The sequence below is a fragment of the Otolemur garnettii genome, unplaced genomic scaffold (genome assembly GCF_000181295.1).
Source record: "Otolemur garnettii isolate 467f Iridium unplaced genomic scaffold, OtoGar3 scaffold00112, whole genome shotgun sequence".
Classification (NCBI taxonomy): Eukaryota; Metazoa; Chordata; class Mammalia; order Primates; family Galagidae; genus Otolemur; species Otolemur garnettii.
Window position 1 is genome coordinate 2,063,181 of NW_003852507.1, and position 27,305 is coordinate 2,090,485.

At 38.6% G+C, this 27,305-nt stretch overlaps 1 protein-coding gene and 1 pseudogene across 1 annotated transcript in view; both read right to left on the reverse strand.

Moving 5' to 3' along the window:
- Positions 1 to 27,305, reverse strand: part of NLK (nemo like kinase) — a 178,817-nt gene that overhangs the window by 82,040 nt on the left and 69,472 nt on the right. The window contains exon 2 of the mRNA XM_003797166.3: positions 4,472 to 4,601. Within this exon, the coding sequence (XP_003797214.1) occupies positions 4,472 to 4,601 (130 nt within the window). The remainder of the gene's footprint in view (positions 1 to 4,471; positions 4,602 to 27,305) is intronic.
- LOC105887739 lies at positions 16,879 to 17,889 on the reverse strand (annotated as a pseudogene).

Sequence of the window (27,305 nt, forward strand, 5' to 3'; positions counted from 1 at the left end):
GAAAATCCAAAGCCTCCTAGGGCTTGATATCTATTCTTCAAGACATAAAAAACTATCCAAATTAAAACCCAACCTTCCTATGATGAGTGACCGGGTTAATCTTTCTAAGTGTCATCGTTATCATGACATTCCTTTCTTCTTCAATCAAATCTTACTCTGGATTTTCTTCTCTGTTTGATGCATGTTTGAGTTTCTAAGCCCGCAACAATTTTTCATTTTTCCTTAATATTATGATTCTTGGACGCCACCATACATCTGAGAAGCTGTAAAAATTACAGCTACCTGGGTCTCAATCTAATCCCAATTTAGTAGGCCTGACATGAGACCCAGGAATTTGTGTTTTAAGGCTCCCCTTTACAGAGAGCCTCCTGATAGGCTACTAGGTTTGACTTTCCAGCTCTCTGCTATGCACATAACACAGACACTGCCCTGCATTAATGTTTAACCATGTAGGCAATCTTCCCATAGCATCTTTATCGTAATATTTATCATACTATGAAAATCAGTTAAACTAATTAAAGGTAAAGACCCCTGAGGCTAATGTAGTTTAGGCATATAGGATGTGCATAATAAATGCTTACCCAATTAAAGATATGTGCCCTGGAGCCAAACAGATTTATAATCTTCTCTGTGTGCCTTTGGGAAAGTTTCTTAATCCTATACTTCTGGTTCCTTTTCCATAAAGTAGGGTTAGTAAGCTCTATCTAGTAAGATTTTTAAGGAGTAAATGAATTGATATATGAATATAAATAAATCACCTAGCGTATTTCCCAACACACAGCCACTATGTGGTAAACACAACCCTTCAAAAAGGACAAAGTCACAAGATTTTTGTGACTCCTCCACACGACCGAGCTAGCACTATACTCCTTACACAGGACACAATAAATAATTATTGCCTTAACGACATCAAATATCAGGTGCCTCTTAGACTGGCATTCCACACATACCAGCTATGTGGCCCTGAGATGCATTTGGAGATAGACCTCAGCGCATAAAAGAAATTCATTACAAATTAAATAGTGGTACCATACCATCTTGATCTCCAACTACCTGCCTCACTTTTAAACACTCCCACAGACATCAGAGACATTATTTTTTTAAAAAATTCCTTTTATTTTCTAATTTCTTTAGAGACAGGGTTTTACTCTTTTACCCAGGATGGAGCATAATGGTGCAATCACAGCTCACTATAACCTCAACTCCTGGGTTCAAGCCATCCTTCTGCCGCAGCCTCCAGAGTAGCTGAGACTATAGGTGTGCACTACACCATGGGCTAATTTTTTATAAAAGTTTGTTTTGTTTTGAGACAGAGTCCAACTTTGTTGACCTTGCTAGAGTGCTATGGCATCATAACTCACAGCAACCTCAAACTCTTGTGTTCAAGAAGTGATCTTTTGCCTCAGCCTCCTGAGTAGCTGGGACTACAGGTGCCTGTCACAATGCTCAACTACTTTTAGAGACAGGTTTCACTCTTGCTTAGACTGATCGCTCCAGCTCATAAGCTCAAGCGATCTACCCACGTTGGCCTCCCAGAGTGCTAGGATTATAGGAGTGAGCCACTGTGCCCAGCCTTAAAAAACTTTGTTATGTTGCCTGGGCTGGTCTTAAACTCCTAGCCTCAAACGTTCCTCCTGCCTTGGCCTCCTAAAGTGCTGGGATTACAGGTGTACGCCAACACTCCCAACCTATTCTTTTTATGATAGAAATCAGTTTTAAACAGTAATGTTGTGTGTGTGTTTTAAAAGGTTTACATGCATTTTCAAACTTTAATTTCTGTAACAATCATATACCATTATTTCTCCTCTTATTATGCCCATTTTGGAAATAAAAAGAGAGTTTAGAGAAAATAGGCCCAAAACATACCAGCAGAAAAGAGTAGAACCATGATTCAAACCCAGTTCTGATTTAAAGCTCATCTCTTATAGACTACATTAGGATTGGTTATATGTCTTAACTGGTGTGATTTTCAAGAATTCAGTTTCTTTTTTTTTTTTTAATACTACTTACTCTGACACTATCATTGTAACTTAGTTAATCCAGAGGAATGAGCCATAAGCAAAGGTACCAACTAGATAAACAGAAGCTTATTATACCATGCAACCTTTATAAAGATGGTCTGAATATTTTATAATAAACCACTGAGATCTTCAGGAAGAAAATTTCTGATGCAACCTTTGAAATAGTTAAACTTCATTATGAATACCTTTACTTGAGTCTCTGACAATGTACAAAAAGTCTGTAGTTTTTCATGCTGGAGTGGCACACTAAGGCAAATTCAAGAAACAAGAAAGCACTAGATATCATTCTAAATTACTTCTAAAATCCGAGGAACCAGTTATAAAATAGCAACTCAAGCAGTGTTTTGAAATAACAAACCAATATAATGCTAGGCAGTTCCAACTGACTGAAAGACAGCAATCCTTTCTTAAAAGGTTTGTGTGTGTGTTTTGTTTTGTTTTGTTTTGTTTGAGACAGAGTCTTCTTTTGTCGCCCTAAGTAGAGTACCATGGTGTCATAGCTCACAGCAACCTCAAACTCTTGGGTTCAAGTGATTCTCTTGTCTCAGCCTCCCGAGTAGCTGGGACTACAGGTGCCTGCCACAACGTCCAGGGTCTTGCACCTGCTCAGGCTGATCTAGAACCTGTGAGCTCAGGCAATCCACCTGCCTTGGCCTCCCAGAGTGCTAGGATTATAGATGAGAGTCATTGTGCCCAGCCATTTTTTAAAGGTTTAAGAAAAAGAAATTTCAAGAGGGGTGATCAACAAAATGAAATAGGCAAGCCAAGGAATTCAAGTGAACCATTTTGTGCTTAATTAACAGAATACCTCAAGCTTTTGCAGATTTCTTTCTTAAAGTGAGACCCAAACTTGGGCCAAAGTTCTAAAGATTATTGTGCAAATAAACACTCAGACCCATAAGAAATTGCCATTTTTCTGATAAAGTTCTTCTTATAGCAATTAAAATAGCATATGCTGAGTATTACATAAGGAATTTGAGACAGTTTTTCTTTTCATGTAAAATTGAAAACAGATTCTAATGCTAAGAACCTCCAGGCAAAATTTACATGTTTCAATTTTTAAATTCAGGCTTAGTTGAGGGAAACTATCTCTCAAAGCACAAGTCTATTTGTCCATAACTCTTCACATCTCTAAACACAGCCATAAATAAGCTAACCTGTGTTACTTTAAGGGCTGTACTATTTTCTTTCTTTCTTTTTTTTTTTTGGTAGATACAGAGTCTCACTTTATCACCCTCGCTAGAGTGCCGTGTACTATTTTTATAGGAGAAATTATTTCCACACCTCTCACAACCTCTGATTAAAAATATTAAAGGGTAAAAATAAAACACTTAAAACCAGGGGCCAATTATTCCCATTTAAATCACTTGCCAAATATAACACTCTATTTTTATGCTGAATATTAGTGTTATTTCTCAGCTAAATATCAACTTTGTTTTGCATTAATTAATATTTGTCAATTTGCTTATCATTCAATCACAAAAAGGGTTTACTATGCCTCAGGTTTCTATGTCCCTTAATAAAAGTCTGGGCTGTAGTTTCTTTCTAACTTGTTGTCCCTACAAATACATACTCCTTTTCTGTGGGCTTTAAACTTAATTAATAATATATTTTTAGAATCAAAGAAGACATTCAAATGACAAATGCAGAGTGTAACATCACAATCCAGAAGCCAGTCTGAAACTTATTAGGTTCAACGTTTCCTAATTTGGAGGTTAGGCCTTGTGCAAGTCATACAATGCATAAGGTAATTTGCAAATCTTCAAAAAAAATGTTGATAAAATGGATCCCCCAGGTGATTCTAATTTAAAAAACCACTGATCTTGATAGTAAAAATTTAAGAAAGTTATAAAGACATAAAGAATATAAATTGAAAAAAAAAAAGCAAAGTACTGGAAAAATATAGCTTAGAAAGCTTTTGTGGGTGCGTGCATGGCTATTTGTGCATGTCCCTTTCAGTAAGAATGTGTGAAATGAAAGCCTATCAGTAGGTATTCTATAACCTCACTGCTGTGTTTACTGCTTTTCACAGTTTGCATAAAACTGTAGTCAATTTCCAAATATTACTTACATGTAGCCACTTATTTATTTAGACGGTCTCACTATGTCACCCTTGGTAGAGTGCTGTGGCATCACAGCTCACAGCAACCTCAAACTCTTGGGTTTAAGTGATTCTCTTGCCTCAGCCTCCCAACTAGCTGGGACTACAGGCACCCACCACAATGCCCAGCTATTTTTTTTTTTCGATTGCAGTTGTCATTGTTGTTTAGCAGACCCAGGCCAGGCTCAAACCCGCCAGCCTCGGTGTATGTGGCTGGCGCCCTACTCACTGAGCATAGGTGCTGAACCACATGTGCCTCCCCTCCCCCTTTTAAACTCTCATTTGCTCTTCACTAATTCAATGAAGTATGTTTAGGAAATAGATTCCCCCAAACACCAATTTCACTTACATTATCATGTTTAAAAAAACACAACATCTTCAATTCTCGGAAGACCCTTTTGCAAGAGACCAGATTCTGGAAGACGTTGGGCATCTTTTTGAGTGCTACTCTCTTTCCATCTCTTGGATCTGTTACTGACCTGAAGAAGCAATATTGGGGGGGAGAGGAAAAAAAAGACAGAAATCAATTCCAAACCTTGTTCTCCAGTGTTTCAGAGAGATATATTTAATATGCTATTCTTTTAATAACTCAGTGTTCCTTTTTTCCTCCTTTGCCCTTTGCTCTTCTAACATCTGTACAATCAATTTCTTGTGTTACATTTCCTATGTTTGAAATACCTGGGTGGCTTCCATTTTTCTGATTGGACCCCAACTGATATATATTAAAAGAAATAAATCAATAAATTGGGCACATATGGTTAAATTTCTAGGCATGCCCAACCTTTTTTTTTTTTTTTTTGCCACACATTTCTAGAAGAGTTGTCTTGGGCCACATTAAATAAACACTAATGAAGCTGATCAGTGAAAAAAAAGTCTGAGGATAATTTTTGCACTATCTGACATCACAGATAAGCAAAACAGGTCTCAAAGAATCCATGTGTGGTCTGTGGGCTGCAAGTTGGACACCCAAAGCTTCCCCCCCCCCACCTTTTTCATCATCCTAAGACTAGTTATTCCTGCAGAATTTATTCTTGTTAAATTTATTTAAGTATATTTCTGCTTAATATTCTCAGCCAGCATTATCATTCAGTCCCTGTTCTGGTCATCTAATGCTTTGAGCGTCTCTCCTAAATTTTTATCATTTTAAAATATGACTCCCTTCCCCCCAAAATAAAATTTGACCCATGTGTCACCAGTGCCTTTATCTGAGTTACAAATTATAGAACAAGACTAAGAATAGATAAGGTACTTGTTAGAAAAACAGCACTACAAACCATCTATGGCTATTCAATTAATTATTTATTCCATTAAGCACGCTCAATTCCTTCATCTAGTCCACAAGGAAATCAGACACCCATCAAAATGCCTTTCTGAAAATAAAGCATTCCTATAACTACCTATCTATCTAAAAATCATACCAAACTTCTTTATGAATTTATCTTATCGATTACTACTTCCTTCCTTAAGTGCTCATGAAACTCTAGTATTTTTCTATCTTCTAGTATTCTTAAGGACTAGAGGATTCCACCCCCACTTACTGAAGATTTGGCAAAGCAAAAGTATTATTTTTGAGTTTTCAATAGTTTGAAATATAACTCAATTGGGATGGGAAACCTAACATTCATGACAGTTGCATAAAAATACCAACGCAGGTTTGTGCAAAAATTAAATACATACATACATAAAAAATAAAAATACCAGCCCAAACCTGCAATACTGCTTAAAATCTACATAAACTAGAAAAGAAAAATATGGGAGAAACTGAGTATAATATTACATTTAGACTCTTAATGCTCCAGTGGGCCAGTTTTCAAGGAAATAAAAAGAAAAATTTGGACCACACATTCTATTCAGTTTTCGTGTCTCTTTCATCTTCTTTAATCTACATGGCATCCCAAAAGTTTCCCCTAATGTCACCATCCATAGGGAAAATGGGAAACTATAGCTAAATATACCTTTATTTATGAACTATTCGTTACAAAATTTCATAAAGAGGTGGCCAACACGTAGAGAACATTTTGTAAGATTTCGTGATGAATATTTTATAAATAAAGAGACATTTAACTACGATTTCCCATTTTCCCTATGGATGGCGACTTTAGGGACACCGTGTGGGGCAGTTATGTAAGGTATCTTTCATGACGCTGTCATTTTTGAGGAGTACAGGCCAGTTACTTTGTAGACTGTCCCTCAATTTGGGTTTGTCTGGTGTTTTCTCATAATTAGATTCAGGTTATGCAATTTTTTTTTACAGGAATAACACCAAGTAATGTCTTCTCAGTGCATATCATATCATATCACAGCATGATGCACATGGAGTCAACATGCCTCTCTGCTAGGGATAACTTTATCATTTGGATGAGGTATCTGCCAGGATTCTCCTCTATAAAGATACTATTTTTCCTTTATACGTATAACTGCATAACTATCCTAATCCTCATCAGATTGGGACCCATTATCTTTAACATCCATTCATGATTTTTTATCATTATTCTGATAGTTGCCAAATGCTACTTTAACATAACTTTAATACTTTAACAGCCTGACACAATAAATATTAGCATTTAAAAATGCGTAAACTAAACCTTTAACAAAATGCCTGTTCCCAAGGCCTCATCCCATACCTCTTCCCAACTTTTAAGTACTATTTACTGGTTATCCAGTTGTGGTGAGGAAAGTTACTCTAGGATAAACCCACTCCTGCAAAATACTTAACACAGGCTCAAGGTTAGTTACTGTGCCTTGTAATGTTTTAAGGTAAATTCACAAAGCAGCATTTTGTTTTATTATTCATGCAAAAGCCAGTCATGCCTGTGGCTAGTAACAATCTAACTCTAATGAATGTGAATGGCAGTGCAGTAATTTCACGCCATGTTGAGTTTGTTCTCGCTTAACTTGAGGTAGCAGATGCTTTAGCTCAGCACAAACAGTACCACAGAACACAGAGGAGCGTGGAAGCATGTTATACAGGAATTCTTTTATTTACTATGCTTAGTTTCTCTGCTGCTGCAATACCCTGGTTATTCCAGCACACTTCGTAATGAAACTCCAGCTGTAGAGATAATGAACAACACTTAAGACAACTTTCTTCACTTCAGAAAAAAGGAGCCATCCTTAGATTTACAATTCCCTTACAGCGCAGTTACTTCCTCTGCTAAATACTGGATGCCCTAAATAAAACCGTGCATCTGCCATTTCATCTGCTAACCATCTTAAGCATTCAAGTTATACTAATAGGAGTTAAATTCTTAAGTTTTAAATATTAAAGCAAATACTTAGTATTTGATTCTTCGAACAGTATGTTAAAAATAAAGTTTTAAGATTGTGAGAGAGAAGGCTCTTACATCCATCTATCCAAAGTGCATCAATCCATCCTTCTTTACACTTAGAACACAAATTTCAACTATTTTTCAAAAACCCAGGAAAATCCACAAGCCATTTTTTAATGAGGCATATACTATATAGAGAGTTGATCAAAAAGAATACAATAACAAAACAGGAAGCATTTCAAATCTATTGTGATCATTTTGTCGTAGAATTTTCTTAATCCCAGAAAACTCTGACCACCGCCACAAATCTACTTAACTTACTGACAAGCAGAAAATTTGGAATGAAATAAAAGTGAAACTTATGGGGGATGTTTTCCCAGGGACTAAAATGTCACCTAAAACATCTTTAAACTAGTAAAATATGCTTAAACTGTCACTTAAAACAATCTTTAAACCAGTCAGTTAGAATATTCAAGATACGTTCCTTTTTATGTGAAGAATCTCTCCTCGTGTATTTTTTTTTTTTTAAGGTATTTTAAAGTCCACGTTTCTGATACAGGTTTTTGGCTGTTCACAGAAAATAAATAATTTATAATAAGAATGTTTCAACTTAGATTAAGAAAATCTTGCTTTTCTAATTCTATTCATGTAGAGTTGTAATCAGTAGTCCTCTATTTTTTTGCTATACATACTACAATTATTATGTCAACTATACCAATACAGTATACATCTCAGTAATAGAATCTCCTAACTAGACTCTAAATATTTAGATTATTGCCTTCACACTCATTTTGAAATTCGTTTCCTTCCAAGTTATTTTTACTTGTATATAGGCTGTCTGCTTGAGAAACAAAAGCAAACGGGGCAAAATTGTTGACAACAAATAAGTCTAGGGAACATAGCCTGTTTTTTACCTTAGTTTTTGTTATGTGTTCAAAGGCACACAAGGAATTTATAATACAAATTATGAAATAAGGGATTTATTTTTGTCTCAGTGGTCTTTCTAACCAGAACTTTAACAGGCTATAATCTATGTGAACTTTGCCATATTTACAGACTTACACACTATTTAGGACAAACCCTTCTAGGACTTTCTGCCCCTATCCAAAAACACACAAATAAAAAAAGATTCTCATCTTCCATATCTAGATAATTTGTTCTATCTGATGGACTTTTTCTGAATTGTGTGTGTGTGTGTGTGTGTGTGTGTGTGTTTAACCAAGTCCAGGACTTGTTGAGTTGGCTGTATGCATAAGAGATTCTTTTCTCCTTTTTTCAAGACACATAAAATGATCCCTTAATTTGCTAATTTAAATTATAAGGGGAAAAGGCCTTAAACCAAAGCAGAGAAATAGTTATTTTTTTTCATGTCGTCCTAACAATATTCATCATAAGACATAAAACATCTATATTTAGATGAGCTAAGTCTAAAATCTGAGAATTTTACAAGCTTTAATCTGAAAGAGTTAAATATGAACTTCCTCAGTGTTTAAGTAAGCATAACAGCAGGGATCTCAGCAGATGAGACAGCACTGGGCCATTCTGATCTGTACTTAGACACACAAAGGTGCTGATCAGAGAGGAGGGATAAGAAGCCAGGCAAGCCATCCAATAATCAGGCTGTTGTATTTATTTTCAAATATTTATTATTAGTGAGTAAGAGCTAACTTTTAAGACCTCTTCAGTTCCCCGCAATAATACTGCCTAAGTTAACATGTGGCTGAGAATCATTTTATGCTAATTCCTGTGACCTCGGAAATATTTAATTGTTCTTTAGGCAGATGCTAGAGAAAGAGAGGGACTCGTCCTCCTCAGTCACTGTCAAATATCTCTGTGAGGAGTCTGACCTGCCTACAGGAAAGTTGCCGAGCTGTCTTTTCAATGCGGATTTTCTCGTGTTAGAGGATGAACATGATACAGCCCAGTCTGCCAAGTCTAGGAAGTTTTCATGGCCCACTAGCCACCATTCTCTCTTAGAAATGGACCTATGAATATTGCATGGGAAGAAAAACCAGCTAAAGGAATGAAGGAAAGGTTTCTGTGCAAAGCCATAAAGGAAAATAATTTGCAACTACATCTCCTTGCATTTTAACAACTTTGGGCAAGAAAAGGTCACAAAGGGCAAGTAAAACTAGAACTATGTCCCCCAAAATGCACTTCCTTTTATTCCTGCAGACGATTTCCCAAAAGATAGTTGTTCAGTAATAAGAACACTGAAGAATATGCAGTATAAAAATGTTTTAAAATCTAACAAATGGCAATTTTTGTTGCACGTTAGATTTATAAAGATAAAAGGCACCTTATGAAAGTAAAGGACAATTTTATTCACATGATAGGTTTTTAATAGTGCAGCTTTGCAGACATCAGAAATTTTAATACACTTAGAAAGAGAAAAGTTCTGAATTGTCACAGAGCATACTTAGGATAAGCTAATATGTAATACTTAATATAAAATACAAGTTCCCATATGCTGGTAGCAGAACACACCAACAGTAAAAGGATATTTTTAAAATAAACAGGGAAATGTGAATATGGCTTAGAATGATGGTAATGAATAAAATGTCTATATTTTCTAGAGATGCATTCTTAAGTATAAATAGGTGAGATGACGTGAAATCTAGGGTTTGTTTAAAAATACTTTAGTATAAAAAATAAAGAAGGGACTTGGTGTCTGTAGCACAGTGGTTATAGCACCAGCCACACAGTGAGGCTAGTGGGTTTGAACCCGGCATGGGCCAGCTAAAAAAACAATGACAACTGCAACAAAAAATAGCCAGGCATTGTGGTGGGCTCCTGTAGTCCAGCTACTTGGGAGGCTGAGGCAAGAGAATCACTTAAGCTTGAGAGTTTGAGGTTGCTGTGAGCTGTGATGCCATGGCACTCTACCCAGGGCAGCATAGTGAGACTCTGTCTCAAAAAAAAAACAACAAAAACAAAGGTAAACTCTAATAGGGATATACATTTAGGAGACAGAAACTATTAAGAAAGGAAGGGATTAGAATAAAAGTTAGGATAGTGGTTATCCTCAGAAGGAGATGTGGGGGCACAGGGGACTTCTGGGTGCTGGTGATATCTTATTTCTCATTAGAATGGTGGCTACAGAGAGGTATGTACTTTGTGATACATCACTGAGCCATATACCTTATCCTGTGTGTGTACGTTATTAAAAGGCTAGAAAAGTTTTTTAAAAAGGCAAACTGTCCAGCTTAATTTTCTTTCTTTCTTTTTTTGAGACAGAGCCTCAAGCTGTCCCCCTGGGTAGAGTGCCATGGCATCACAGCTCACAGCAACCTCCAACTCCTGGGCTCAAGCAAGTATCCTGCCTCAGCCTCCCAAGTAGCTGGGATCACAGGTGCCCGCCACAACACCCGGCTATTTTTTTGGTTGCAGCAACATTGTTTGGCGGGTCCGGGTTGGGGATTCGAACCCGCCACCTTAGGTGTATGTGGCTGGCGCCTTAGCCACTTGAGCCACAGGCGCCGAGCCTAATTTTCTAGCAAAAAACCCACATTTTGGCTTTAAATCTGGATGAGAAATTCTTAAAGAAGTTGATTCTTTCTGTTATTTTCACATAGACATACATCTAAACCAGCCCAATGGATTCTGTAACTTCTTCCCTGTGCCACAGGTTCATTCTTTAGAGAGGAGTATACTAGTATAAAATATATCCTTTTTATACCTTGGTTCAATTCCAAAGGAATTTGCTTGCTTAAAAAAATAAACATTTTCTTTGTCATTACACAAGAACACACGACTAAGAAGCATAACACAGGAAAGTAATGTCAGCAAATTCAGGACTACAGGCCCACCCCTAACCTAATCACAGTCTCCCAACTTCCTCCATTGTAAAGCAAAATGCTGAAGCAGCCTGCTTCAGGTTTTTAATTAGTCTGTTAAAAATAACCCAAACCAAAAGCATTGCAAAATCAAAACAGGAGGCAGGACTTCCAGCTGTGGCAAACTGAAGAGGGCAGGAAATCCCCCTCTATGCCCCCCCAGAACTATAAAACTCAACAAAGGTCAAAAACAAACATTTCAGCTCTCCAGAAGTTGGGCCAAAGTCAAATAACAAATTGAAAAGTGTTTATTTATGAAAAATGGCCATAATTTGAGTAAGAAAGTTTTGAGTTAATGGCATTACTACTTGGAGGTGCTCCTCATCAGCTCTACGATGCTTCACCCAAGCAAAAGTCCACACAATAGTTCTTCCTAGGCAGGGCTGGCCATGAAAAGCAGCAGGTTCGCTGTCTGAGGGAGCTAACATCATTCGAAGGGTGGTGTGGGTGAAAGACAGAGAGAGAGAGTGACAGAGACACAGAGAGAGAAACCCACACTCATAGCTATAATGGTGAAAGAATCAAACTCAATTGGAAAAGAACAAAGAAAGCCTACAGCTCTGTTAGCCAGAAGCTGCTGTCCCAGTTGGAAAGAGAGCAGGCTAAGAAAAATTTAAGAATTTAACAAGGAGATTCTGGGAATGAGGGGGCCATAGAAGGCCTAGATCATTTCTCCATACATCCATGGTGAATACATGTCCAGACACCAGGCCATGTACCCATGGCTGGCTAGGAGGCTTCCTGCATGTAAGAGAGGGCTCAGCATAAAATTAAAGCTGGAGCTTACTTGAAAACTAGATGTGCTTCCCCAAATACACACACACACATACCAGTTAAAGGTGGGAGCCTTACTGGCTTAAATGTTTGAGCACGACTTAACCAATCACTGGATAACTACTAAGCTATGCAGACACAAGGGGGACCCCAAGAAGGCCAGGCTAAAAATTAAAATTTAAAAAACCTAACCAGAGACCTAAGTGGCTAAATCCCACAAAGAAGAGAGATTCTGCATATTAAGCCTAGGCTTTAAGATAAACAAACACAAAAAATAATGATACTGCTCGGGGAGAAGGAAATCAGATCCAGAATTGTTACAATATAGTATTATCTAATATGTCCAGTTTTTAGCAAAAAATATTTCAAGACTTGTAAAGAAACAGGAAAATGTGACTCATACTCAGGGGAAAAAGCAGTAAATAGAAACTGTTTCTGAGTGTGCTCGATGTTACAATCAGAAATAGACTCCAAATCTGCTATTATAAATATGTTCAGAGAACTAAAGAACATGTTTAAGAAATTAAAGAAAAATATGGTGACCATGACTTAACAAATAGGAAATATCAATCTAGAAATAGAAATTAACAAAAAAAAAAAAAGAGGATCAAATCAAATTCTAGATTTGAAAAGTAAAATATTAGAATGGAATATTCATTAGATTGGTCCAATAGGAGATTTCAAAAAGCAGAAAAAGGAATCAGTAAACTCAAAGACAGATTAACAGAAATTACCATATAGTCTCAAGAATAGAGAGAAAAAGGTTTGAAAAATAAACAGAGCCTCAGAGACCTCTGCTGTAACACTGCGTATACCAACATGCATATGATGGGAGTATCAGGAAGAAAGAGAAAGGAGCATAAAATGTTTAAAGAAATAATAGTTGAAATCTCTCCAGATTTGATGAAAAGTAAATATATACCCCAAATTTCAAAAAAACCAAAAAACACAAAGAGATCCAAACCTAGACACTTCATAGTCAAACATACATCGAAGACAATGACAAACTCCTGAAATAACAAAAGAAAAATAACAATACAATAAATGACTTACTTCTTACCAGAAATAATGGAGGCCAGAAGGTAATGAAATGCCTTATTTCAGTGGGAAATGCAAAAATTCTATGAAATGAATGAATTCTCATTTCATAGAATTGTTGCTAAGATATATACACTAGCAACAAATAATCTGATGATGAAATTAAAATAATTCCATCATAAAATCAAAAAAATAAAATAATTAGGTAACGAATTTAACAAAACAAGCGTAAGACATATACAGTAATGAAGAATTAAATAGAGAACATTTCATATTCATGGATTAGAAAACTCAATGTTGTTAAAATGGTAATTCTCATTCAATGCAATCCCAATCAAAATTAGAACCCTCATACCTAACGGGTGAGAATGTTAAACAGGACAGCTATTTTAGAAAACAGTTCAGCTAAATCTTAAAAAGTTAAACTTACCCTGACCCAGTAACTCCACTCTCTACACAAGGAAAATGAAAATGTATGTTCACACAAAGACTTATGTGTGAATAGTCATAGCAGAATTAGTTATGATAGCCACATATGAGAATGAATTAAATCCATCAACTAGTGAATGCAAACAAACTGTGATACACCTATACAACAGAACAAGCTGCTACCTATAAACACGTGGATAACCCTCAAGAACATACGAACTGAAAAAAGGCACAAAGACCATATAATGTGATACCATTTATATTAAATTTGAGGGGAAAAATACAGGGACAAAGCATTTCAGAGGTTGCCTGTTAATGTACAAGTTTTGGGAGTGATGAAAATATTCTACCATTGTGTTATAGTGATGGTTGCCTAACACTATTCATTTACTAAAAATCACTAAATTACTTATGATGGGTAAATTTTATGCTGTGTAAATGATGCCTCAATAAAGCTGTTAAAACAAAAACAAATCATCCCCAGAGTATCAATTGTTCATAGTATTCTAGGCCATTCTGATTTTTTTCTGCACTGTTCCCTCCCTTCTCCCAAATAGCTCACGTATTAATTATTTCCTTAGATATAGAAAGACTTTGTCTCCTTTTTTTCTTGTATTTTCCTATCAATTTTTTTTATTCACTTGGAAATTCTTATAATGTCCAAAATAAAGTATTAGTTTATACTAATATATACCATGGATCAATTTTCTGAACTGCTATTTTGTTCTTAGGTTTTAGGTTTACTAGTTTATTTTTCAACCAATACTTATCTAATAGTGAGTGATAATCAATAATTATCACTTTATATGTCTTCCACCTTTACAATTTTTTCTTATACATTTTATTGGCATTTTATCAAAGTCATTAAGGCAGGTGCTACTAAATTTAGTACATCAGAACTTTTAGAAAAAGTGGACTTTAGAAGGATAAATGCAGCTGGGAGCTCACGCCAGTAATCCTACCACTCTGAGAGGCTGAGGTGGGTGGATCACCTGAGCAAGAGCAAGATCCCATCTCTACTATAAATAGAGAAAAAATAGCCGGGCATTGTAACAGGCGCCTGTAGTCTCAGCTACTTGGGAGGCTGAGGCAAGAGGATTGCTCAAGCTCAAGAGTTTGAGGTTGCTGTGAGCTGTGATGCTGCAGCACTCTATCCAGCAGCATAGAGAGTGAGACTCTGTCTCAAAAAAGAAGGAAAGAAAAGAAAGAAATACAAAAACTATTACTCATTTCATTAAGTTTACAGCATGGTCTAAGAATCTGTATTTTTAAAAATTCTCAGATGACTCTGATTTTTAACCATATTCAAGAACTATCTCTTTAAACTCAATGCTTCTGTAATCTCAAAAAAAATCTTAAAATGTGGATTTCTTCCCTATGTCTTGGGTGAAGAATGGAGATTCCGTAAAAAGCTCTCAGGTGATGCTGCTACTAGTGTCAAGGCTTTATTATGTTGGTAATCTTGGATAAATATTAAATCTAGTAATTAATATAGTAAACATGGAATTGTAACACACTTAGCCTTCCCATTAGCCAGTACAACTTTCCATTTATTCAAACTTTTATACTTGCTATTCAAGTTTTATTGTTCACATACATATACATTATGTTAAAGTATTTAATGTGTACCACTGTCAATAGTTGTACATTTGTTGCTATCATGTATTGTTAAAATACCATAACATACTTTGTTTTTTTAACTTAAAATTTGCAGTTTTTAAATTATTATGCTATTGAATTCATTAGAGTTCCTAGATATAATACTCATGTACTGTGATAGTTTAATATCCTTCTTGCATATACCTGTGCTTCGTTTTTAAAAAATGTTTATACAATGGCTGACATTTGATAACAGCATTGTTTTATTTATTTAGAGACAGAGTCTCATTTTGTCGCCCTCGGTAGAGTACTGTGGTGTCACAGCTCACAGCAACCTCCAGCTCTTGAGCTTAGGTGACTCTCTTGCCTCAGCCTCCCGAGTAGCTGGGACTACAGGCGCCCACCACAATGCCCAGCTATTTTTTGTTGCAGTTTGGGTGGGGCCAGGTTTGAACCCACCACCCGCAGTATATGGGGCCAGAACCCTACCCATTGAGCCACAGGTGCTGCCCACTTAATTAATTTTTTAATAAAAGACTTTTACTTTTTCATTTATGTAATGTTGACTATAGAGAAACCCTTCATAGTTCCTTTATACTTTTTAGGATTGTCAGAAATGCATATTCATTTTTCTAAGATATCTTTAGAATATTTTCAAGTATTTAAGGACATCATGACTTTCATAAATTTTCTTTTTTTTAATTTATTAGATTAAAACCCCCTGAGCAGAAGGATTATATTACTCTATGTATCTTTGTATCCTCCCAGTTCCTAGAACAATATCCCATCCCAGGTCAATGCACATTGGTTTAACTAATTTTATTATCTCTCCTGGTAATAGAATGAATTATGTTAACAGTTTGATTTACACTAATTCAATCTTGAATATCTATACTAAATACCACTTGGTTGGGATGAATATAGTTTTTAAATGCTAAATATCTCCCGCCACCACCAGGTTAGAATGTGCATCTTTCAAAATGAAAAGCAAAAACATGTAAAATAACTTAAAGGCAAAATTTTTTAAAAATTAGATCAACTACAATCCTTTTGTATAGTACCATCCAACTGTACACACCTTTACAGCTTTTCTATTGATTTGCTTGTTTGTGCATTTTGTGTGTGTGAGGTCTTGGCTTTGAAAACAGTTAAGTAAAAACCAAAAAGGAAGACCAGTTCACTGGGAGTTTTACCAAAGGAGGCAGAAAAAGGGCAGGTGGCTCAGCGTTTGGCCCTATAGCCTCTTCCACGGCACCTTTCATATGAAGGAGAGGGTTGGTGGGACAGGGATGAAAAATAGGGAACCAAACCCAGGCAGATTTTTGGAGAAGCAGCAGGTAAAAGAGGCAAGTTCAAGTATTTCTCCCAGCACAGCCAGAGTCCCCATATAAGGCACTCAGAGGTGACAGGGACTTAAAATGGTGCTAGTCCTATCCCATCCCAACCTGCTCCCCCCCTTACCCGACCCGTCAAGGCATTCAGCAGAACTTAGGATGAAGGGAACAGTTTTGTGGCAGGGTTCTGACCCACCCCCACCCTGACCCCCAGGATTTTTGGGAGTCCAGCAATGTTGGACGTATGAGGAGAGCGCATCTACAGGACAGGTTGAGGCCTAGGGCGCCTGGAGTGTCTCTCTTCCCCCCTGCTGGGAGGCAGCCCCAGGAGCCTGGGGTCTGGAATGAGTTACAAATGTTGTTCCTGTATCAAGCACTGTCCTGCTTGGCGAGAAGTGTCACTGGTACTCTGGAAGCTGGAGACAGAAGCTTCTCCTTCCTTAAGCATCTGACAAGGAGGGGAGGACCTGACAGAAAGGCTATTTGCTGGGCCCGGGCAATAGGCTGTGGGGATGAATCTCAGCAGTTTCCTGGGGTAGGAGGACATCTTGCATCAACAGATGGTTCTAGATTTCTTTGAAGGTTGGCCTATTTGATGGTCTCAGGGCCAAACGCCATCTAATGAGATGCCGACACTCTGAAGAGACCCTCTGCCTGAAGAACACTTGGCCCCTGATGATCTCTTCATCGTGCTCAAAAGGGGTATCTCCACACGCCCTATCATACAGCAGGATCCCTAGGGACCAGACAGCTGACGACCTGCCATGGTAGCGATGGTAGCGGATCCACTCTGGAGGACTATACACTCGGGTCCCATCGAAGTCCGCGTAGACGGTGTCCTTGAGCAGCGCCCCGACCCGAAATCAATGAGCTTGAGCTCACCGTGATGGAGGTCGATAAGGATGTTCTCGTCCTTGTTGTCATGGTGGAGCACCCCGCAGTTATGGCAGTGCCGCACCGCCTCCAACACCTCCCCAAAGCAGCTTCGGGCCAGCTCCCTTGTAGGCCCCCCTCTCTGTGATAAAGTCGAAGAGGTCTTGCACGGGCTCGGGCCTCTCAAACCAGTCCAGGGGCCTAATGACTCACCTTCAGAAGCCCGAGCTCAGCTTCTTCAGCAGGACCGCTTCCATAGGCACTCGGGTGCCCCTGGCCAGCTCTCCCCAGTCGGAACTCCGGTCCTTCTCCACGTGCTTGATGGCCACCGGCAGTTGTCAGAGACCCGGATGCCTGAGTACACCGAGCTGAAGCTGCAGCTGCCCAGTAGCGGGCCCACCTGGTACTGGAACCCCAGGGGCTCCTTCTCCTTACCGGGCGCCAGCTTGGCAGGGCGCAGGTGGGCAAGCGAGTTGATTTTGGACAAGAGCATCCCAACCTCCAGGGTCTCAGCGCAGGGACCGTGCCGGAGGAGCTGCAGCAGTAGCAGGGGTTGGGGTTGTGCCGGTGGCTGTCTATGGCTAGGGCTGTGGCTGCTGCTGGCGTGGAAGGTGGAGGGCGAGTCGGAGGACAACTAGGGGCGCTGCCGGGACTGGCGGCAGGAGAGCATGCCCTGGGGGTCAGGTACAGGCTAAATATCTTTTAATGTGTGTCCTATTTACATTATTCTTAAGATTTTTTCTTTTCTAAGATTTAATTATGGTTTATTTATTAAATCATAGCTGTGTACATTAATGCAATTATGGGGTATAATGTGCTGGTTTTATATACCATTTGAAATTTTGTCATCAAACTGGTTAATAGTCTTCACCGCATTTTCTGTTATCGCATTAAGACATTTATATTCTACACTTAGTAAATTTAACATGTACCCCTTGTAAAATGCACCATAGTTGTGTTCCCACCAATTATCCTCCCTCCACTCATCCTCTTCCCACCCCTCCCCTCCCTCTCCTCTTTCCCCTTCTTCTTGGGCTATAGTTGGGTTATAGCTTTCATATGAAAGCTATAAATTGGTTTCATAGTGCTGAGTACATTGGATAGTTTTTCTTCCATTCTTGAGATACTTTGCTAAGAAGAGTATGTTCCAGCTCCATCCATGTAATCATGAAAGAGGTAAAGTCACCATCTTTTTTAAGGCTGCATAATATTCCATGGTGTGCATATACCACAATTTATTGATCCATTCATGGGTTGATGGGCACTTGGGCTTCTTCCATGACTTAGCAATTATGAATTGGGCTGCAATAAACATTCTGGTGCCAATATCTTTGTTATAAAGTGATTTTTGGTCTTCTGGATATATACCTAGTAGAGGAATTGTCTTAAGAGTTTTACATTTCAGTCTATGTTCATCAATAAGATTGACTTCAATTTTATGTTCTTGCCTTGGTACCCTATCTGCCTGCCTCACAAAACAGACTGAGTAGACTTCAATTTATTTCTATAATATTGGTATAATATGTATATATGTATGTATGTAGAGACGGAGTCTCACATCGTCACCCTTGATAGAGTGCCATGGCTTCATAGCTCATAACAACCTCAAACTATAGGGCTCAAGTGATCCTCAGCCTTCCCAGTAGCTCGGACTATAAGCACCCACCACAACACCCAGCTATTTATTTTTATTTTTTTTTTTGAGACAAAGCCTCAAGCTGTCCCCCTGGGTAGAGTGCCGTGGCATTACAGCTCACAGCAACCTCCAACTCCTGGGCTCAAGCAAGTCTCCTGCCTCCGCCTCCCAAGTAGCTGGGACCACAGGCGCCCGCCAACAACGCCCGGCTATTTTTTGGTTGCAGCCGTCATTGTTGTTTGGCGGGTCCGGGCTGGGGATTCGAACCTGCCACCTTAGGTGTACGTGGCTGGCGCCTTAGCCGGTTGAGCTATAGGCGCCGAGCCAGCTATTTATTTTTAGAGATGGGGTCACCCTCTTGCTTAGGCTGGTCTCAAATTCATGAGCTCAAGCAATCACATGCCTCAGCCTTCCAGAGTGCTAGGATTACAGGTGTGAGCCACCACACCTGGCCTTAATACAAATTTTAACATAATGACCAATGATTCCATCAAATTTTCTTTTGCTTCCTTTTAACTAGTTTATTCAAAATATTGAGTTGTTAGGATTTTTTATAATCTAGTTTCTAAATTTTTATTAAGATACCATCCATCTTAGTAGTTGCTTAATTTTATCTACCTTACTCTTTCTTGGGTTCTTTTGAGATTAACTAGTCCATTATATATACTCTGTTTTTTACCTTTTTTTTTTTTTTGAGACAAGAGTCTCAAGCCCTGGGTAGAGTGCCATGGCATCATAGCTCACAGCAACCTCAGACTCTTGGGCTTAAGTGATTCTCTTGCCTCAGCCTCCCAAAGTAGCTGGGACTATAGGCACCCACCACAATGCCCGGCTGTTTTTTTGTTGCAGTTGCCAGTGTTGTTTTAGCTGGCCCGGGCCAGGCTCCCACCCACATGCCTCGGTGTATGTGGCTGGCGCCCTACCCACTGAACTACAGGCACTGCCTGTTTTTTAAGTTTTGAAACAGGCATAGAGAGTTGAATAAAATTATAAATTTGGCTTTGCCAGCCTTATAAGCTGGATAATTGGTGATGAGAGTCTGTTAAGTAGTATAAGTATAATATGTATTTACCATTTTCATCTGGTTGGAAACCTGCTATGTTTTACTTGTTTCTGATTTTATTCCACGACAATCTGAGGATGCTGTATGTAAAATTTATGTTGAAAAGTTACTAAGAAATAGTATATATTCAAATCTACACAGTTAAAACAAAGTGCATATGTCTGCTACTTCCATTTCATTCTCTCAAAAACTTATTACTGAACCGAAATTCTCATAATGAGATCCTGTTTCCTACTTGAGTGTTCTGGTATATCGCTCTTATATTTATATCAGTTTTTGTTTCTCTTTTCTGTTATGTTATTTACAACACAACTGCTGTCATATAAGAAGCATGGTGTATGAGACATCCCAGTTTTACAAAGGAAGTTTAGGGATAAATATTTTAAGTATTTTCATTATATATGAATTGAAATTGGTTTCAAAATGATGATATACAGGAAAACACCATTTTGTTCACACTATATAAATAAAGCACACTATATAATAGAATTTAGTTGAGGATAAGTTCTGGATTGGCAAAAGTATTCTAAAAGCTAATAAAATGTTGTTTGAGGTATGCTTTTAATAAAATAGATGCAGTAAGGTGCACAAATCATTATTCTATATATTTCATGTCAGGTTCTCTAACCATAATATGGGTGTTTTAGATGCAGAATAAGTTTTTAGAAAACATATTTGGAAAAAATGCAATGACACATATATTGCAATTTACTCAACTCTTGATTTTTAATTACAATAAATAAAGCAATAAAGGAAACTAAATAAATCACTCACAATAGGAACATCAAACATTGCAAACAGTGTTTTTCACATGTTGGTATTCTGACGCAGGGCTGCAGCCTTGGGTCTGGGCACTAAAGCCCCCTGGCATAATGCAGGGAGCAGAATGGCTCTAAATGAATAGGGTGATCATAATTAACTAATGATGTCTACTCCAGAAGCACCTGTGGGGACTCAAAAGCTGCTAGCAAGAGATAACAAGGCTTTCTTCTGTGGCCAACCTATGTGGGAATCACCAGGTCTTTTCCATAGCTCACTTCAGAAGTGGGAAAGGGGGTGCTCATAAAGGAGAGAGGTGGTGTGGGGAGAAACTGGCTGCCCAAACCTCTGGCAAGGGTTTGTCTGATGACTGACTCTTACTGCTTCCTAAATCCAGTTTTTACCAGCAAATGGCATGTGCAACCCTTTGAAGAAGAATCCGTATTTTGTCCCATTTGAAAAGTCAGTTAACTGGAGGAAGGAGATAAAAAAACATTATATTCCAGGTTTAGATTTGAAGCATTTATCAGCATTTGGATCAAACAATTAAAAACATTTCACATTAACAATTTAAACATATTTACAAAATCTCACTTAAAGAGGGGATGCATTTTCTTCAGCCACAGCAGCTCATTAGCCATGTTAGAGAAGCCACCTGTTATACCACAGCTAGACTTTCAGGTGTATATTACATGGTAGGAGGATTTTTAATCCTCCTTTGGGATATGAATTTAAAAGACAAGAGTTGGTTGAAAGGAGGTGCCTGTTTCCTTTTCCTACAGCTATGATAGAAATCTTGAATCAAGGTGAAGAGTCAAGGTAGCAAACAGAGACAGTTATGCAGAATGTGGCTGAATACAGAAAAATTATCTGCAGACTGGCATCTTACTGAAAATCCAACACTTAACAGAAAAACTACCTGAAGAATGGAAGGGTAGTAAGTTAAGCAGAACTAAAATGAGAGTCAGTGGTTCAACAGTTTTTTTTTTTTTTTTTAAGAGACAGAGTCTCACTTTGTTGCCCTCGGTAGCTCACAGCAATCTCCAGCTCTTCGGTTTAGGCCATTCTCTTGCCTCAGCCTCCCGAGTAGCTGGGACTACAAGTGTTCGCCACAACATCCGGCTATTTTTTGTTGCAGTTTGGCCAGGGCTGGGTTTGAACCCGCCACCCTTGGTATATAGGGCCGGTGCCCTACTCACTGAGCCACAGGAGCCGCCAGTGGTGAAACAGTTTTAGTAGCTGGAAGTTGGAGACGGCAGACATAAGAAAACCGTAAAATTTGCTGGGCATGGTGGCTCATGCCTTTAATCCTTGCACTCTAGGATGCTGAGGTGGATGGATGGGCTCAAGTGGGTGGATTGCCTGAGCCCACGAATTTGAGACCAGCCTGAGCAAGAGTTTCTACTTAAAATAGAAAAACCGAGTGTTGTGGCAGGCACCTGTAGCCTCAGCTACTTGGGAGTCTGAGGCATAAGGATCACTTGAGCCCAAGAGTTTTGAGTTTGCTGTTGAGCTATGATGATGCCATGCACTCTACCCAGGTTGACTGAGTGAGACTCTGTCTCAAACAAACAAACAAACAAACAAAGCAAAAACAAAAATACCCCCCATAAAATGGACTTAGAAACTAGGATGGCATCAATTTGTTCTTAGTTTCTTTCTTTCACTATTAATATCCAAAAAGCCATTCCAGGGAGGAAAAAGGCTTTCCCTCAAATCTACAGGGTTCCATGTAAAAACATTTCAATACTAGGTGGCACCTGTGGCTCAAGGAGTAGGGCACCAGCCCCATATGCCAGGGGTGGGGAGTTCAAGCCTGGCCCTGGCCAAAACTGCAAAAAAAAAAAAAAAAAAAAAAATCAAACAAACCAAAAAACCCCAAAATGACATTTCAATACTATTACTATCCTCTCCTATGAAATAACTACAAATAACTTCCACATGGATCCTGATTCCTGAATCTCTTCTTTAAAGACTTTTTCTGCTTGTCATCAGTTTTACCTTGGGAAGAAAGGTGAATTGAACCATCAAAGTGATGAGGGCAAAAAATGTCAAGTGTGCTTGCCAAAAAAAACCTATCTGAGAACTACCACTTACAACATCCAATAGAAATAACTAAAATCTAGCTCCTGTCTTCAATGGATTGGCCCCACTTTGATAAAGCAAAAATGATTGTTTATATAAGGCAATTTTTATCTGGTCATACAAATCCCCAGGCAGGATGTATTTGAGAAAGAAGTTAGAAAAGCAGTTTTACATACTTACATTCCCAACCTACATTGCAGTATCTCTGCTCTACTCTTAGAGAATATACTAGTTTCAGTGAATAATATAATAACATGAACACCAGGCAGAAAAACATATTTATCACCGTACAAAGGGTCAACAGGGAATCTGTTGCAAGTTGAAAAAGAGTTATAGGATAGTTCATTTATTACACAGAAACTATAACCAATAATAAAAATAGAGCAAGTATATACAACAAAATGATAAATGTATAAGTCAACAAAATAGCAGGAAAAGAAATCAGATTACATTTTTCTAAGACCTTATCTATCTTAAAACTATTTCTCTTGGAACTTTAGTCTAACTGGACACTATTTTTTACATTTTCAAAAGATGAACCTCAATCAGATCTTAAGCTATATATAGAGGGCACCAGCCAAGTTTAGGAAAATATTAGATTTTCCTGTTTTCAAAGGTATTTATTCAGAACTTAGTTTTAAAAGTTCATTACTGGTATATTAAGTTCCTACCATTGTGACAAATACATAAAATATTAAAAGTATGCAATTTCCAAATTCACTATCTGATCTGTACATATACACACAAGACAAATTCTCTTAGCTGGATCTTTAAGGCTCTAAATATGTAGTGACTATCAGAAGCAGCTGTTTACAAATTCACACACACACACACACACATATATGTGTTCAAATACAACTTTCTTTTTTTTTTTTTTTTTTTTTTGAGACAGAGCCTCAAGCTGTCCCCCTGGGCAGAGTGCCGTGGCATTACAGCTCACAGCAACCTCCAACTCCTGGGCTCAAGCGAGTCTCTTGCCTCTGCCTCCCAAGTAGCTGGGACCACAGGCGCCCGCCACAACGCCCGGCTATTTTTTGGTTGCAGCCGTCATTGTTGTTTGGCGGGTCCGGGCTGGGGATTCGAACCCACCACCTTAGGTGTACGTGGCTGGCGCCTTAGCCGGTTGAGCTATAGGCGCCGAGCCTCAAATACAACTTTCAAGCAAAAATTTTCACACTGCAAAAGTTCAAAATAAAGAGTCAAGCATAATCTTGGACTCATCCTTGCTTCTCTCAGATTCATTTTGAACACTATACACAAAGTTACAAGAAACAAAGTAAGAATCACATATGACAAAACTTCCCTCCACTTCACCATTCTTGAACCCTTTTGGGGGGAGGGGCATCTTTCCCCCCCAGAGAGATGGGAAGGAATATATAGAAAGAAAATCCTATTACCGAAAGGTTATTGGAGATTGCAAAGTTGCCTCCCAGAGATATTGGAATTGTTTTTATGGCAGAAAGGCAGAAATAAATAAGAACCACCTGCAAACCATTTATTCTTTCTTCAAACTTTTACTGGGTTACACCTAACTATGAGTAATCATGGCTGGGTGCTACCTGATATAAAGAATAAGATAAAGTTGATGCTTTGGGGGGAGGGCGGGCAGAGTCTCACTCTGGGGAGAGGGCTATGGCATCATAGCTCACAGCAACCTCAAACTCTTGGGCTCCATCAATTCTCTTGCCTCAGCTTCCCCAAGGAGCTGGGACTACAGGGGCCCGCCACAACGTCTAGCTAGTTATTCTGTTTTTAGTAGAGATGGGAAGGGCCTCAATCTTGCTCAGGCTGGTCTTGAACTCCTGACCTTAAAGCAATCCTCCTGCCCTGGTATCCCAGAGTGGTAGGTTTATAGTTGTGAGCCATCGCACTCAGCAGTTGATGCTTTTAAAATAATTTAAGAAATCAGAGAGAAAATGCAGGTCAAACTCTAGTAAGAAATGAACTATTATTCATTAAGCTTTCTATTTTTTAAATTCTTTTTATTAAATCATAGCTGTGTACATTAATACTATCATGGGGTACAGAGTACTGTTTCTGTATACAATTTGAAATACTTTTATCCAACTGGTTAACATAGCCTTCATGTCTTTTTCTTAGTTATTGTGTTAAGACATTTATATTCTATATTTAGAGAGATTCACATGTACCCTTAGGCATGATCCCACCAATCACCCTCCCTCCACCCATCATTAAGCTTTCTAAATCTACTAAATTTACTTCCCAATCTCATCACATCCCTTAAAAATCAGAAATATTCCAAATATCTATTGGCTGAAAGGAGAAAAATTTTTTCTTACTTAAGTATAATCAGCATTATCTAGGCATGTTTGATCAAAGCGATTACTGTCAGCAGACACACAGAGATTATTTTTAAAAATCAGTTAATATAAACTTTTCCATATTAATAAAAACATAGTCCAAATAACCCAAAAGTGAGGGGAAGAAAAAGAGGAACATAAAAACAAAAGCAGGAGACAACAGAAAACAAAAAATAAAAACAGTAACCTTAAATCTCACTATATCACTAATTACATTAAAGATTAATGGATTAAAAACTTCAGGCCCAGTGAGGTGGCTCATCCCAGTAATCCTAGCACTCTGGGAGGCCAAGGAAGGAGAATCATTTGAGCTTAGGAGTTGGAGACCAGCCAGAGCAAGAACAAGATCCTGTCTCTACTAAAAACAGAAAACTTAGCCAAGCATCCTAATAAATGTGTGTAGTTCTAGCTACTCAGGAAGCTGAGGCAGGAGGATCTCTCTCTCTCTTTTTTTTTTTTGTTGAGACAGAGTCTCACTACTTTGCTCTCAGTAGAATGCTGTGTTGTCAAAGTTCTCACAGCAACCTCAAACTCTTGGGCTTAAGCGATTCTCTTGCCTCAGCCGCCCAAGTAGCTGGGACTAAAGGTGCCCGCCACAACATCTGGCTATTTTTTGTTGCAGTTGTCATTGTTGTTTAGCAGGCCTGGGCAGGGTTCGAACCCACCACCCTCAGTGTTATGTGGCTGACATTAACCACTGTGCTATGGATGCCAAGCCAGGAGGATCTCTTCAACCCAAGAGTCTGAGGTTGCAGGGAGCTACAGGGATGCCACTGCAGAAGAATGGGGCAACAGGGCAAGGCTCTGTCTCAAAAAAAATTTTAGGCTGGGTGCAGAGTCTCATGCCTATAATCCTAGCACTCTGAGAGGCCAAGGCAGATTGCTAGAGCTCACAGGTTCCAGACCAGCCTGAGCAAGAGTGAGACTTCACCTCTAAAAATAGCCAGTTGTGGTGGGCACCTGTAGTCCCAGCTACTCAGGAGGCTGAGGCAAGTTAATTGCTTGAGCCAAAGAGTTTGAGGTTGCTGTGAACTGTGACATCATGGCATTCTCCCAAGGGTGACAACGAGACTCTGTCTCAGTTAAACAAAACTTTTTTTCAATTAAAAGACAGACTATCACAATGAATAATATAACAAGTAACCACATGCTAGAAATAGACTTTAAGCATAAAGATGTAGATAGGTTAAAAGTAAGTAAATGAGGCTGGGCATGATGGTTCATGACTATAATTCTTTCTTTTATTTTTTTTAAACTACAGAGTCTTACTTTGTTGCCCTTGGTAGAGAGCCATGGCATTACCGCTCACAGCAACCTCCAATTCTTGGGCTTAAGCAATTCTCTTGCCTCAGTCTCCTGAGTAGCTGGGACTATACGCATTCGCCACAACGTCTGGCTTTTTCTTTGTTCTTGTTGCAGTTGTCATTGTTGTTTTAGCTGGCTGTCTGGGTTCAAACTCACCACCCTCAGTATATGGGGCCAGCGCCCTATCCACTGAGCTGCAGGTGCTGCCCCCATGACTATAATTCTAACACTCTGGGAGACCAAGGTGGGAGGATCACTTGAGTTCAGAAGTGGAGGCCAGTCTGAGCAAAAGGGAGACCCCAATCTCTACCAAAAAAAAATAGAAAAGTCATCCAAGCAAGGTGGGGAGTGCCTGTAATCACTCCAGAGACTGAAGCAGGAGAATCACCTGAATCCTGAGCTCAGGAGTTTGAGGTTGCAGTGAGCTATGATGAGGTCACTGCATTCTAACTAGTGTCTCTAAACAAACATACAAACAAAACACAATGAAAAGAAAAAAGTAAATGACAAAGAATATACAAAGTAAGCATAAAAAGGCCTTATGATAGTTATATTGACATCAGATAAAACAGATTTCAAGATAAAATTCATGTAAGAAATACAGACATTTTATATACATAAAAGAACAATTCATCAGGAAGACACAGCAGTCATAAAAGTGCATGACTATGTTGCTAATGGAATAGAAAAAAATAAGTTAATAAATAAAAGAAAGGCATATGAATGGGAAAGGAAAAACTTAAAATGTTTTGAAATGACAGACAGCTCGGCGCCTATAGCTCAACCGGCTAAGGCGCCAGCCACGTACACCTAAGGTGGCAGGTTCGAATCCCCAGCCCGGACCCGCCAAAACAACAATGAC